General features: G+C 35.1%; 1 protein-coding gene across 3 annotated transcripts in view; it reads right to left on the bottom strand.

Moving 5' to 3' along the window:
- STK26 (serine/threonine kinase 26) overlaps nt 1-13,269 on the bottom strand; it is a 79,820-nt gene that overhangs the window by 41,630 nt on the left and 24,921 nt on the right. For all 3 annotated transcript variants that reach the window (XR_004952836.1, XM_036226750.1, XM_036226749.1), the window contains exon 3: nt 7,795-8,025. Coding sequence is in view for 2 of the 3 variants with exons in the window: in XM_036226750.1 (XP_036082643.1) it covers nt 7,795-8,025 (231 nt within the window). In the remaining variant the exon portion in view is untranslated. The remainder of the gene's footprint in view (nt 1-7,794; nt 8,026-13,269) is intronic.

Here is a 13,269-nt window from a genome sequence, read left to right as displayed (position 1 = left end):
ATAAATGATAATGACAGTACAACATACTAAAACTTTTGGGACACGGCAAAAGCAGTTATAAGAGGAAAGTGTATATCATTACAGGCGTATCTCCAAAAACAAGAATGAGGCAAAATAAACAACCTAATGCTTCTTTTTAACAGACTAGAATAGAAAGAACAAATGAAGCCTAAAGTCAGCAGAAAGAAAGAAATAATCAAAATTAGAGAAGAAATAAATGAAATTGAAAACAAATAAACAAACAAAAATCAATAGAAAAATAAATGCAACAAAGAGCTGGTTCTTTGAGAAGGTTAATAAAATTGGCAACCCCCTGGCTAGACTCACTAAGAAAAAAAAGAAAGGACACACATAAACAAAATCAGGGAAGCAAGAGGGGAAATTATGACAGACAACACAGAAATACAAATGATCACACAAGAATACTATGAAAAAGTATTTAATGCCAAATTTAATAAACTAGAAGAAATGGACCAGTACTTAGAAAAATACAACCTTTCTAGACTGACTCAAGAACTAGAAAATCTAAGTAGATTGATCAGCAGTATAGAAATTTAAATAATCATCAAAAACCTACCAAAAAGTAAAAGTCCAGGACCAGATGGCTTCACCAGCAAACTCTACTAAACACTCAAAGATGATTTAATAGCTATTCTCCTCAAACTCTTCCAAAAAATCAAAGAGGATGCAATACTTCCCAACTCATTTTCTGAGCCCAATATTACTCTGACACCACAACTTGATAAAGATAATGTGAAAAAAGAAAACTACAAACCGACATCTCTCATGAACACAGATGCAAAAATCCTAAATAAGATACTAGCGAACCGTATATAGTAATATATTAAAAAGATTATACACCACGATCAAGTGGGCTTCATCCCAGGGGCACAGGAATGGTTTGACATACACAAATTGATTAATGTAATACGCTACATAAACAAATTAAAAAATTAGAATAATATGATCATATCAATAGATATTTGACAAGATATAGCATCCATATTTCATAAAAACACTTAACAAAATCAGTATAGAAGGAAAATACCTTAACATAATCAAGGCCATCTATGATAAACCCTCAGCTAACATTCTACTTAATGGTGAAAAACTAAAAATCTTCCCTCTAAGATAAGGAACAAGGCAAGGCCGTCCACTATCACCACTGTTATTCAATATAGTATTGGAGGACCTAGTGAGTGCAATCAGACAACAGAAAGATTTAAAAGGCATCCACATAGGAAATGAAGAAGTCAAGCTGTCACTATTTGCGGATGACATGATTTTCTATATAGAAAACCTTAAAGTTTCCCCAAGAACATTACAGGAAACAATAAGCAAATACAGTAAAGTTTCTAGATACAAAATCAACTTTCAAAACTTCATAGCATTCCTATACTCTAATAATGAAGTGTCAGAAAAAGAAGTGGAAAAACTAATTCCTTTTGTAATTGCAACCAAAAGAATAAAATACCTAGGAATTAATTTAACAAACATGTGCAGGACCTATATAATGAAAACGACAAGACTCTATTAAAAGAAATCAAAGAAAATACAAATAAATGTAAAGATATTCGATGTTCTTGGATTGAAAGAATCAACATAGTTAAAATAACTTTATTACCTAAAGCATTATACAGATTTAATGCAATTCCCATCGAAATCCCATCAGCATTTTTTAAAGAGTTAGAATAAAAAAATCATCACATTAGTATAGAAGCACAAAAGTCCACCAATTGACAAAGCTATCCTGAGGGAAAAAAAAAGAATGAGGCTAGAGGAATCACTCTGCTCAACTTCAAATTATACTACAGGAATCAAAACGGCATGGTATTGGCAGACAAACAGACACAAGGACCAGTGGAAGAGAATCGAAAGTCCAGAAGTAAACCTATGTTTATAAGTGCAAATAATTTTTGACAAAAAAAGCTAAAAACATACAGTGGAGAAAGGAAAGCCTCTTCAATAAATGTTGCTGGCAAAACTGGAAAGCCACCTGCAAAAGAATGAAACTAGACTGTTGTCTATCACCACATACCAAAATTACCTCAAAATAGATTAAGGACCTAAATATAAGACCTGAAACAATAAATTGCATAGAAGAAAACATAGGAACTAAACTCAAGGACCCGGCACTTAAAGAGTATTTTTAGGAATTTGACCTCAAATGCAAGGCAAGTAAAAGCTAAAATAAATGAATGGGACTATATTAAACTAAAAAGCTTCTGCTTAGTAAAAGAAATCGTCAACAAGGTAAAAAGACAACCATCTAAATGGGAAAATATATTTTCAAGCAATGCCTCCAATAAGGGCCTGGCATTCAAAATATACAAAGAACTCATACGACTCAATAACAAAAAACAAACCACCCAATCAAGAAATTGGCAGAGGACCTGAACAGACACTTCTTCCTAGAGGACATACAAATGGCCAACAAATATATGAAAAGATGCTCAACATCGCTAGCTATTAGGGGAATGCAAATCGAAATCACAATGAGATACCATCTCACACCTGTTAGAATAGTTGTAACAGGTAATAGGATGTGGAGAAAAAGGAACTCTCATACACTTGTTGGCGGGACTGCATTGGTACAGACACTATGGAAAACTGTATGGTTTCTCAAAAAAGTAAGAATGTGATCCAGCAATCCCTCTACTGGGTACTTACACCAAAGGCTTGAAAGCCCATATCCTTAAAGACTTTTACCCACTGATGTTCACAGCAGCATTATTCACAGCGGCCAGGACATGGAAGCAACTGAAGTGTCCTTCAAGAGATAATTAGATAAAGAAGTTGTGGTACATATATACAATGGAATATGACTCAGCCATAAGAAGAGATGAAATACTGCCATTTGCGACAACATGGATGATCATGCAAAGTGAAATAAGCCAGGCAGAAGAAGTTGAAAATCACATGGTATCACTTGTATGTTGGATATAAACCTAAAAACAACAAATGAACAGGACAAATAAACAGAGACTCATGGGCATGGACAATAGACTAGTGGTTACAAGAGGGTAAGGTGGAGGGGAGAAGTGGGAGGAAGACGGGGTAAAGCGTGCCAAATAGTGGTGACAGAAAGAAATGCAACTATGGGAGGTGAACACACAATGTGTATGTATGTGTGTGTGTGTGTGTGTGTCTGTGTGTATTTGCTTTACTGTTAAAGTGTAGAGTTGAAACACTGGATTTAGTTAACTAATACCACCATAAAAATAATAATAATAATACACACATTTTAACAAGGGGTTGGGGGAGTAAGTTTAAAGTCCTGCATCAATACGGGTCAGTACTTAGGGGTTAGGAAATGGCTCTCTGTCCAAAAATTCAAAATTCCTAAAGCATTGTACTCTTGAGTCATACTATTTACTGAGGGGAGGTTGTAGCCTAGTGTTAAGAAATTACTGGTGTCTGGAGTATCAATCCTGTCCTTCTGTGAGGCCTTTGAGCCTCACTATTTGCTGCTAAAGCAGACACTTGGCCAAAGAGGGGAGAAATGATCTTGTGGAATTTGGAGTTCATTTGTTCATGAAAAATATATTTAAAATATTCATTATATCTGTTTGAGAGGTCATTATTATACTATGTATCAAGTACATGTTGAATTAAGTGGGCTTGTCTATAAATCCAATAGCCGGTCATAACATTGACCACATAAATCTCCATGTATAAGTAAAATAAGCCTGTTACCAAAGGACAAATGTTGTATGATTCCACTTATATAAACCTAGGGTAGTGAAATTCATAGAGACAGAGAGTAGAATGGTGTTTACCAAGGACTGTAATGAGGAGAAAATGGGCAGTTATAGTTTAATGTGTAGAGTTTCAGTTGAGGAAGATTAAAAAGTTCTGGAGATGGATCAGATTGCACAACAACCTGAATATACTTAATGCCACAGAACTGTACACTTTAAAGTGGTTAAAACAGTAAATTTTATGAAATATATTTTACAATAAAAAATAGAATATAAAATGTTATAGAATTGCAAGGGACAGTAGAGAACATCTTGTGAGATATTTTACCACTCCTGAATTGTTTTCTTACAGTCTAGGGTGTGTTGTCTATACTCAATCCTCAAATCCCAACCTAGTTCAAAATCATACTCAAGACCTAGTTCATGCTACTTCCCAGTTTTAGGGTTGTTGTACTTGACATATCTGTAGATAAGTGGGTAATATGAGGCCAATTAGTTATACATATCTGAGGCAAAGGAGAGAGGCTGGAACGGAGACATGAATTTATAAGTTGTCAGAATAAAGAATATGAGACTGACTAAGAACATGAGTTGACTAGGGCAAATATGCAGAATGAAAGGAATACACATAGTGGGCACTGATATGGGGCTTCTTAGAGGTGTCTTAATATGAACTTTAAAGCCATTCTTACTTTGAGAAAAGAAAACATTGTGAAAAGGAGAAAAATTTTCCTTCTTTGATTTCCTTAAAATTTTATAAGAAAACTCCAATTATTTTTAAATTAAAGAACATTCCAGAAACATTCACTAAACACTGGAAGTCAGCACACACAAGTCTCAGAAAAAAATAATGAGAAGACCACAAAATTGTACAGACTCTATTCTGAATATTTTATTTTAATCATTGAGTTCTCTCTTTTTTTGATAAATATCAGAGGTATTAGTATGTGGAGGGGTGCATATTTCCTTAATATTAAGATAAATCTAAGGACATTTTTAACAGCAAATAAAAGCATGATTCGAATTCTATTCAGTGCCTGAGTGGGCTTCACTTTAAGATTATACCGAACTAGAAAAATATTTAAAGATTATAAAAGGTTTTTCCAATGTTAAGAAATCAGAAAGGAAAGGTTTATTTTAGCACTCTTCATAAAGGCTAACTTTGTCTCTCAAGAAAATCTTCAGTGAACTAAAATTAAAGAAAAATACTGATGTGTTTGTCTGGTTTTTACTCTTGTTTTTAAAAATTAAGTTATACAGTGAGCTCAGTGAAAATTAATATCTAGTACATTTTTTCACGTCTCAAGGAAATCGCTACAACTGAATAAAGTTCCAACGAGCATATAATTTTCTCTCAAAAGCAATAACTTCCTCCATCTTACAGTGAGGTCTCGGTTATGTATGCTATCCTGTGTAAGAACCACCTGAGAAAACCTCATATCCTATTTTACTCAGTTAACTTGACTCACAAAATTCTCCATATCATCTGAAACAGAAGGATCAGTCACCCTGAGAACATGAGTTAATTGATAATGCAGTTTCCTAATGGTACCTAGAGGATATAGCCTTAAATTACACTGACTTCATTAAACAGAACCTTGTTATATTTGATATGATTTCACTTAAAAAATGTAATCTCATAAAGCCATACTAAATTTTAAGATAAATGGAAAATAAACAAATTGGTCAACTTGAGAAAGTAATTTAAATACATGATATTAAAATATTATGAAATGATATCTTCTTTGTGTGTATATATATGTATATCAACAAAGAGATAATACATAGATATTCATTTACTTTAATGTAAACAGATTCAGAATATGAATAATATCAAAGAGCTGTGAATTTCTACAATTTTATCATGAAGTAACAAGTTCTTCAAAGTAGCCTTTCACATCATGGACTTTAATTAATGATGGATAAAGAAAATAAAGAGAATCCAGTTTAATCCTTTAAGAAGACATCTTGGATAATAGTTTTTTTATCACTGACCAGTGTGAGAACATTCTACAGTCAAGGTATGGACAAAACAAACTATCAGTTTCATTTACTTAAAAATTAAGAATTTATTGGTTGACTGGTACATGCATACTATGAGAGGAATTTTTTTAAAAAGGTGAAACCTTAGGAATAAATAATATAAACAGAGCTACAATTAATTTTCCATGACAGTACTGACTATGAATAAACAGGCTATAAGCAACCAATAATAGAGTCAATACCATCTCAATACCCATTTTCAATATAATACAGAACAGTCTATTTTAAATAGGGCTCATTGAATATTTTAAGTTAGTTACCAAAAATGGCTTATCTGTTACAGATGTCTAAAAATAGCAAGGGTTCAGGTTTGCTCTAGAGTGGGTCTGGAATTATCATGGTTCAATCAAGAAAGAAAAAACCAAAATGAGCAAACAATGCATGCGTGCGCGCACACACACACACACGTGTGTGTGCACGTGGGAGACAAGAAATTCTTGGGGCTGCCTACAATCAAGTCTGCTATGGAAATTAGAAGGACGACCTAAAACTACTGAGACTGAGGATTCCTGAAAAAGGATCTGACCTGCTAAATAAGTTTTTGAGAAAAAAAATATGAATGCAAATGTCATAAAGAATAAAATAATTATGTAGATAGTGAAATGGAATAAGATGTAAATTGAATAGGAATTGCCAGCAGCATCACCTTTTCTTGGAAGTCTCTCTTGAAAACCTTCACACCATCTCCGGAAAAAAAAGGATAGAAATGACTACTTGCTTATTTGTGCTCTATTTTCACCTTGTACATACTTAACCAAAAAGTCTGCACATTTTTGGTGCAATATGAGACTCTGAGCTCCTTACTGGAAAGAGTGAATTGTTCATTTTTATATCAAGCACTTTATATCTAGTAAAGTCTATGATACATAGTGACTGTTAGCTGTTTAATAATTCATTCTACCATGCATTCTTTCCATATTCATTTAATTAATGTAATATTACAATAAATCTGCCTTTGTAAAAAGGTAGGGAAATAGATGATGAATTTCTATATCAGTATTAGCTAACATAGATAGAGTATCTTAAGGTTTATTTGGTCAGCAGAACATAAAAAGATAGCATCAATTTTTATGCAGGCCAACAACTTGATAAGTTAAAAACACATCCTTTTTGGCCTAGAGATAGATGAACAAAAAACCAACCAAAAACAAACAAAAAAACAAAAAAACTTACCCTTCTTGTGAACCCTGAAAAGCAAAGATCTAATTAATACTGCCTTCCTTTGAAAAATTTCAACACTGGCATAATTTTTTTTTTAATTTTAACATAATTTAAACTCTAACCTGACCTAGATTTTTCCAACTATTTATTCTTCACATTCAATAGACACAAATTTATATCTAAGTAACTCTGGAATCCAAGAACTCTTAGATTTTACTAACTAAAGTGTTCTCTGTTATGTAGTACCATCTCCATCTACTGGAACTTTAGGTGTCTGCTAATTTCATGATCCTATAAACTAAAAATCCAATTTTTTTGGAAGGAGTGTTGGGAAAAGATATTCCATTTAATTCCATTTCAACAAATATTTATCACGCACTTAAAATGTGTCATGTTCTGTGCTAAAGGATGTAAAAACTGACTGGTTGAGCTAAAATTCCCTGCCATCAAGGAGCTCACAACTTGGAAGGAGAGAAAAATGTGTAAATAACCAACACAACTCAATGGAATAAGTGACATACTTACATATTCCATCAATTCTGAGATTAAGACAGATTGGAACCATTGAGAATAATGTGTGAAAGCTCAAGGGGAAAGCTCTTTCCTGACAAAGAATATGTCTCAAGGACCAGCTGCATTTCTGCTCCTCCATCGTTCCAAAAGTTCATGTATGGAAAAACAGTGCAGCTGAGTACTCGGATGAGTTTAGGATATAGCTACTAAATCTAAAAACAGTCTATTTGGCGCTCTAAATGGAGTTGGATTCTGCCAGGAGGTCAAAGACTGCCAAATCCTAGTTTAAGACATTGCCTTTCAAAAATAGAATTTAAAAAAGAAAAACATATGATACAAATACCTTATGACTTAAATGATATAGTACACACATTACCTTTAAATATGATCCATAGTATTTTGTTACATATGAGCTGTCACACTGACTCAAAACAGTTATTTCTTGCTGAATGTCTTCAATTTCATCTTCAGCTTCCTCGAGGTCTATGATTTTAATAGCAACCACTTGCTGGGTACGGTTATCGATTCCTTTGAAAACTTCTCCAAAGGAGCCTTTCCCAATGCATTCTAATTTTGTAAACAGTTCTTCTGGATCTGCTATATTATTCTAAGAGTGAAAAATAAATAAATAAATAAATAAATAAATAAATAAATAAATAAATAAATAAATAAATAAAAGAAAATAAAAAAAACAGGAAAGAACACAAATGTTTGGCATCACATTTCCTTCATTTTTTGAAATGAAGGAAAATACATCACATCAGACATTAACACATTTTCAAAAGCCTACAAATTCCCTTGACTCTTCACACGTGCTTTGTTAGAACAATTGTAATCACAAATGGTCTGCTAGTCCATATTCTATTGGATTACTCACACTAACTGGGTTTAGCTGCTCCTGCTACCACAAACAATCCTAGACAACAAATGTTGTTTCTGGTGCCTGCCAAAGGGCCAGAAACATTTTAGAATAAAGCAGCTGATTATACACAGTTTACACATTAATGCTATGACTGTGATAGTGAGAGAATACCTAACCTAAGCTATTGGTAAGTGAATTATTAAAAATTCTAACATTCTGCCAGCAGCATATTACCTCTTAACTCTCCTCCTTCTCCAACTTAGATATCCCAGTCACTACACCTATACTCCTAAACCACCATGTAAACAACACAGAACACAAGATGCAAGAATCTACAAGTCTTCTTTTTTACTTATTATCTTATTCATATGTAATGTTCTCATTAATAGCTGAAAGAAGATTCTATGCTTTCATCATAAATGCTAATACTCATGAAGAAATGGTTATAATGTGGAATTTTCACAACTTATCTCATAGTGGGAGTCCAGAATAAGTTGACATTTTGCTATAATAAAATCTATAATCAAGCACAGGTTTTTAGGTTACTAAATGTAGAGGCAAGACTTAGATTTATAACTACACTTTTTTTCTGATTCACAAATATCCTTTATCTAATCACATACTATTTCCAATTAAAATTTTATTCCCACCAGACAACCTATATATGTATAGATTCATATTACCAAATATATACTTTTCTTAATTTATATATATATATATATTTTTTTTTTCAATTATAGTTGACATATGATATATTAGTTTCGGGTTTACAGCACAGTGATTATACATTTATATAACTTATGAAATGATTCCCCCAATAAGTCCAGTACCCATCTGACACCACACATAGTTATTGTAATACTACTGATTATATTCCCCATGCTAAATTCTACATCCTTTTGACTACTTTGTAACTACTAATTTGTACCTCTTAATCCCCTCCCTCTTCACCTATCTTCCAATCTAACAACAATCAAAATGCTCTCTGTATCTATGAGTTTGTTTCTGCTGCTTGTTTATCTTATTCTCTAGATTCTATATATGACATTTATCTTTCTGTCTGACTTATTCTACTCAGCATAACATTCTGTAGGTCCACCCATGTTGTTAAAGATGGTAAGACTTTATTCCTTTTTATGGCTAAGTAATATTCCATTGTATATATGGACCACCTCTTCTTTATCCATTCATTTTCTGATGGACACCCAAGATGCCTCCATATTTTGGCTACTGTAAGGAATGCTGCAATGAACATATGGACTCACATGTCCCTCCAAAGCAGTGTTTTAGGTTTCTTCAGATAAATACCCAGAACTGGGATAACTTGGTTCTTCTTTGTCTCTTGTTATAACCTTTGTTTTAAAGTCTTTTTTGTCTGGTGTAAGCATTGCTACACCAGCTTTTGCTTTGTTTTGTTTCTGTTTTCATGAAATATCTTTTTTCATCCCTTTACTTTCAGTCTCTGTGTGTCTTTCAATCTGAAATGGGTCTCTTGTAGGCAGCATATTCAAGGGTCTTGTTTTCTTATCCATTCAGCTACCCTATCTTTTGATTGGAGCATTTACATTCAAAGTAATTGTTGCTAGATATACAGTTATTGCCTTTTCATTATTCATATTTTTTATCTTTCTTTTTTCTTCTTCTTAAAGAAGTCCCTCTAACATTTCCTGTAATACTGGCTTGGTGATGATGAACTCCTTTAGCTTTTTCTTATCTGGGAAAATCTTTATCTGTCTTTCAATTCTAAATGATAACTTTTCTGGGTAATCTTTGTTGTAGGTCCTTACTTTTCATCACTAACTATTTCATGCTAACCCTTTCTGGTCTGCAAAGTTTCTGTTGAGAAATCAGCTGACAGTTTTATGGAAGCTCCCTTGTAGGTAATTAACTGTCTTTATCTTGCTGCTTTGAAAGATTCTCTCCCTGTCTTTAACCTTTGGCATTTTAATTATGTTGTGTCTTGGTGAGAGCTTCTTTGGGCTCATCTTGTTTGGAATTCTTTGTGCTTCCTGGGCGTGTATGTCTCTTTCCTTTACTAGGTTAGAAAAGTTTTCAGTCATTATTTCTTGAAATGGATTTTCAATTCCTTGTTCTCTCTCCTCTTTTTCATAGGGATCTATTATGATGCAAATGTTCAAATGCTTGATGTTTTCCCAGAGACCCCTTAACTATCCTCATTTTTTTGGATTCCTTTTTCTTGTTGTTGTTCTGATTAGGTGTTTTCCACAACCTTATCTTCTAAATTGCCGATTAGATCCCCTGCTTCATCTAATCTACTGTTAATTCCTCTTGAGGTATTTTTCATTTCAGTTACTATATTCTTCATTTCTAACATTTTTTTTTATGTTTTCTATCTCTTTGTTAAAGTTCTCAATGAGTTCATCTACTCTTCCCCTAAGTTAATTAAGCCTTCTTTTCACCAATGTTTTGAACTCTGCATCTGGTAGATTGCTTGTCTCCATTTTGTTTAGTTCTTTTTCTGGAGCTTTGTTCTCATTTTTCGTTTGAGAAATGTTTCTTTGTCTACTCATTTTGGCTGCTTCCCTGTGTTTGTTTCTATGTATTAAGTAGAGCTGGTACATCTCCTGGTCTTGGTATGGTGGCCTTATGTAATAGGTGTCCTGTGGGGCCCAGTGGCATCTGAGCTGGGTGCTCTTTGTATGGGTGTTGTGTGTCCTCCTGTTGTAGTTGAGACCTGATTACTTTTTTCTCATCAATGACAGGGATTGACCCTGGGGCTGATTGGTTGTGATGATTGGCTGGGGCCAGGGAAGGAGCTGTTGTGCAGAGGCTGACCCTATAGAGCAGCATTCAGTTTAGCAGGGCTAAACAGGTGCCTGCCCTGTTTGTTCTTTAGGTGTGTCATCCTCAGATGTGACCCAGGTGGTGCTCCTGCTCAGATCAAAGCTGGCATGCAGGCTGGGGCCTCATGGGAGGGGCCCTGCTATAGGCCAAGTTCAGCTGCAGCCTATGTCCTCCCAAAGGCAACTGGTCATCAGCCACCAGGTAATCTGCAGATGGTCGCCACCCATGCTGGGTTTATAAGTGCCTCAAGAGGCCAAGCCACAAACCAAGGGCAGCTGCCGCTGGTGCTGGGCTTGGGGTTGCTCAGCAAGAAGTATGGGGCATGTTGAGGCCAGATGCTGCTTGTTCAGGTTTTGTGAACCTTTGAGAAAGTTTAGGAAGTCCGCGGCATAAGCCAAGCCTCGTTGTTCATATGGAAAATCTACTGGCAATGCCTTGGGTGGGCCTGCATGTTGGGAGGGGTAGGGTCTCAAGGAATCACCAGGGTGGGGTGACCTGTGTTAGCTGTTGGTGGAGACTCAGATATGGTGGCTGCCTATGTCCACAAGCTGGGTGGGGGAGGTCTCAACAAAGGAACAAAGAACAATGCCCTTTGCCAGCACTTCTCTCTGGGAGTAAGCTGACTCTTCAGCCCACACCCTAAAGCCGGAAAACTCAGTAACTCCCTGTATGTCCCTGGCGCCTTTCAAGCTGTGGCCCCAGCGCTGGAGCTCAGAGCAGGCCCGAGAAGAGGAGAGACTGCGACTCTCTCAGCCTTTAGTCTCACTCTGCCACAATCTCTGTTGGTTTTCACAGCCAGAAGCTGTGAGGACTTCTCTTCCCAGCACTGGGAACCTGGGCTGGGGTGTCCAGTGTAGGGTCAGGAACCCTTGTTCTCCTGGGGGGACCTCCACAGCCACGATATTTCTCCTCCTTCTCAACCTCATTCTCAACACATGGGTGTGGTACCAGCCTGTCTTGTGTTTCCCTCCCTCCTACTGGTCTCGAGGTGGCCTCCTCTGTGTGTCCCCAGTTGTAGGACTTCTGTTCAGCTAGACTTCAGGCAACTCCCAATGATAGCTATTCTGTATTTTGGTTGTAATTTTGATGTGGTTGTGAGAAGAAACAAGCACAGTGTTTATCTACTCCTCCATCTTGACTGGAATTCCTCTAAATACATACTTCTAATCAAGCAGAAACATAAGATTGGCAAACCTCCCCAAAAGATACATTATTAATTTATATTTAAGTACTTTATTAGTCTACAGCTAAAACTACTTTGAGTTCCTTCAAAATATAGGAGAAAGCTATTTAGTCCTAGTGTGCTGTTTATATTTGTCAATTGGACCTAGATTATTTGTTCATTTACTACAATTTTACCTAGTCATCAATTTTACGAGACACTTATAGAGTTAGCATGTTCTCTTATGTCTTCTTTTATTAGACAAAAAGATCATTAGTTTATTTTTTTTCTCATCAAGTTCTTTGCACTGTCATAACCAAATAGATCCACTACTCCAGTTAACTGCTTACTTTTGAGTAATGTAAAAACTTATGATTGCTTTTTAAATTTTTTCGCCAACTTAAATACCATTTGCACATGACCTGCTTAGTTATAAGCTTCCCCATTCTCCTTGATTGGATTGTTTCCCATTTCTAAAAGGTATAATTCCTATGTAGTAGTCTCTTTGATATTGCAAGCTACTTGTTATCACCACCCACCACCACATGAAACAAATAGATCATAAGTTTCCCATATAGGCTTTTAAAAATAGTTTGGACTTCCAGTAGGTTGCAAATGCACTTTTCATGCTCACATTTTGTTATAATATTTTCTCTGAAACCTGGGTACCATCATTATCGATTTCCTTGGTGTTCTCTTTCTCTACCAAGATACTGTACTTCATTGTGATTACTATTACACAGCAATTGCTCACCCACAAGATACCCCTCTTCCTACTTCTGGTGATGGTTCTTGTCCTTCTAGTACCTTGAGGCAAAAATACTTGTCAAATAGCTGGTGATAGGTTTGCCTCCCTATGACTAAAAGAACAAATCTTTTAGTTCTTCTGATATAACTATGAAACAAATCTAAAAGTTGCAAATTTTCATTTATTAAAAAATAAATAACATATACTTTCTGATACACTCTCAACTAGGAAGTGTATTCATTAACTTTATAAAAAGAACATTTTGTTTGTAAGA

Source organism: Rousettus aegyptiacus, unplaced genomic scaffold (genome assembly GCF_014176215.1).
Source record: "Rousettus aegyptiacus isolate mRouAeg1 unplaced genomic scaffold, mRouAeg1.p scaffold_m13_p_9, whole genome shotgun sequence".
Taxonomy (NCBI): Eukaryota; Metazoa; Chordata; class Mammalia; order Chiroptera; family Pteropodidae; genus Rousettus; species Rousettus aegyptiacus.
This window is presented reverse-complemented; position numbering and strand designations above follow the sequence as displayed.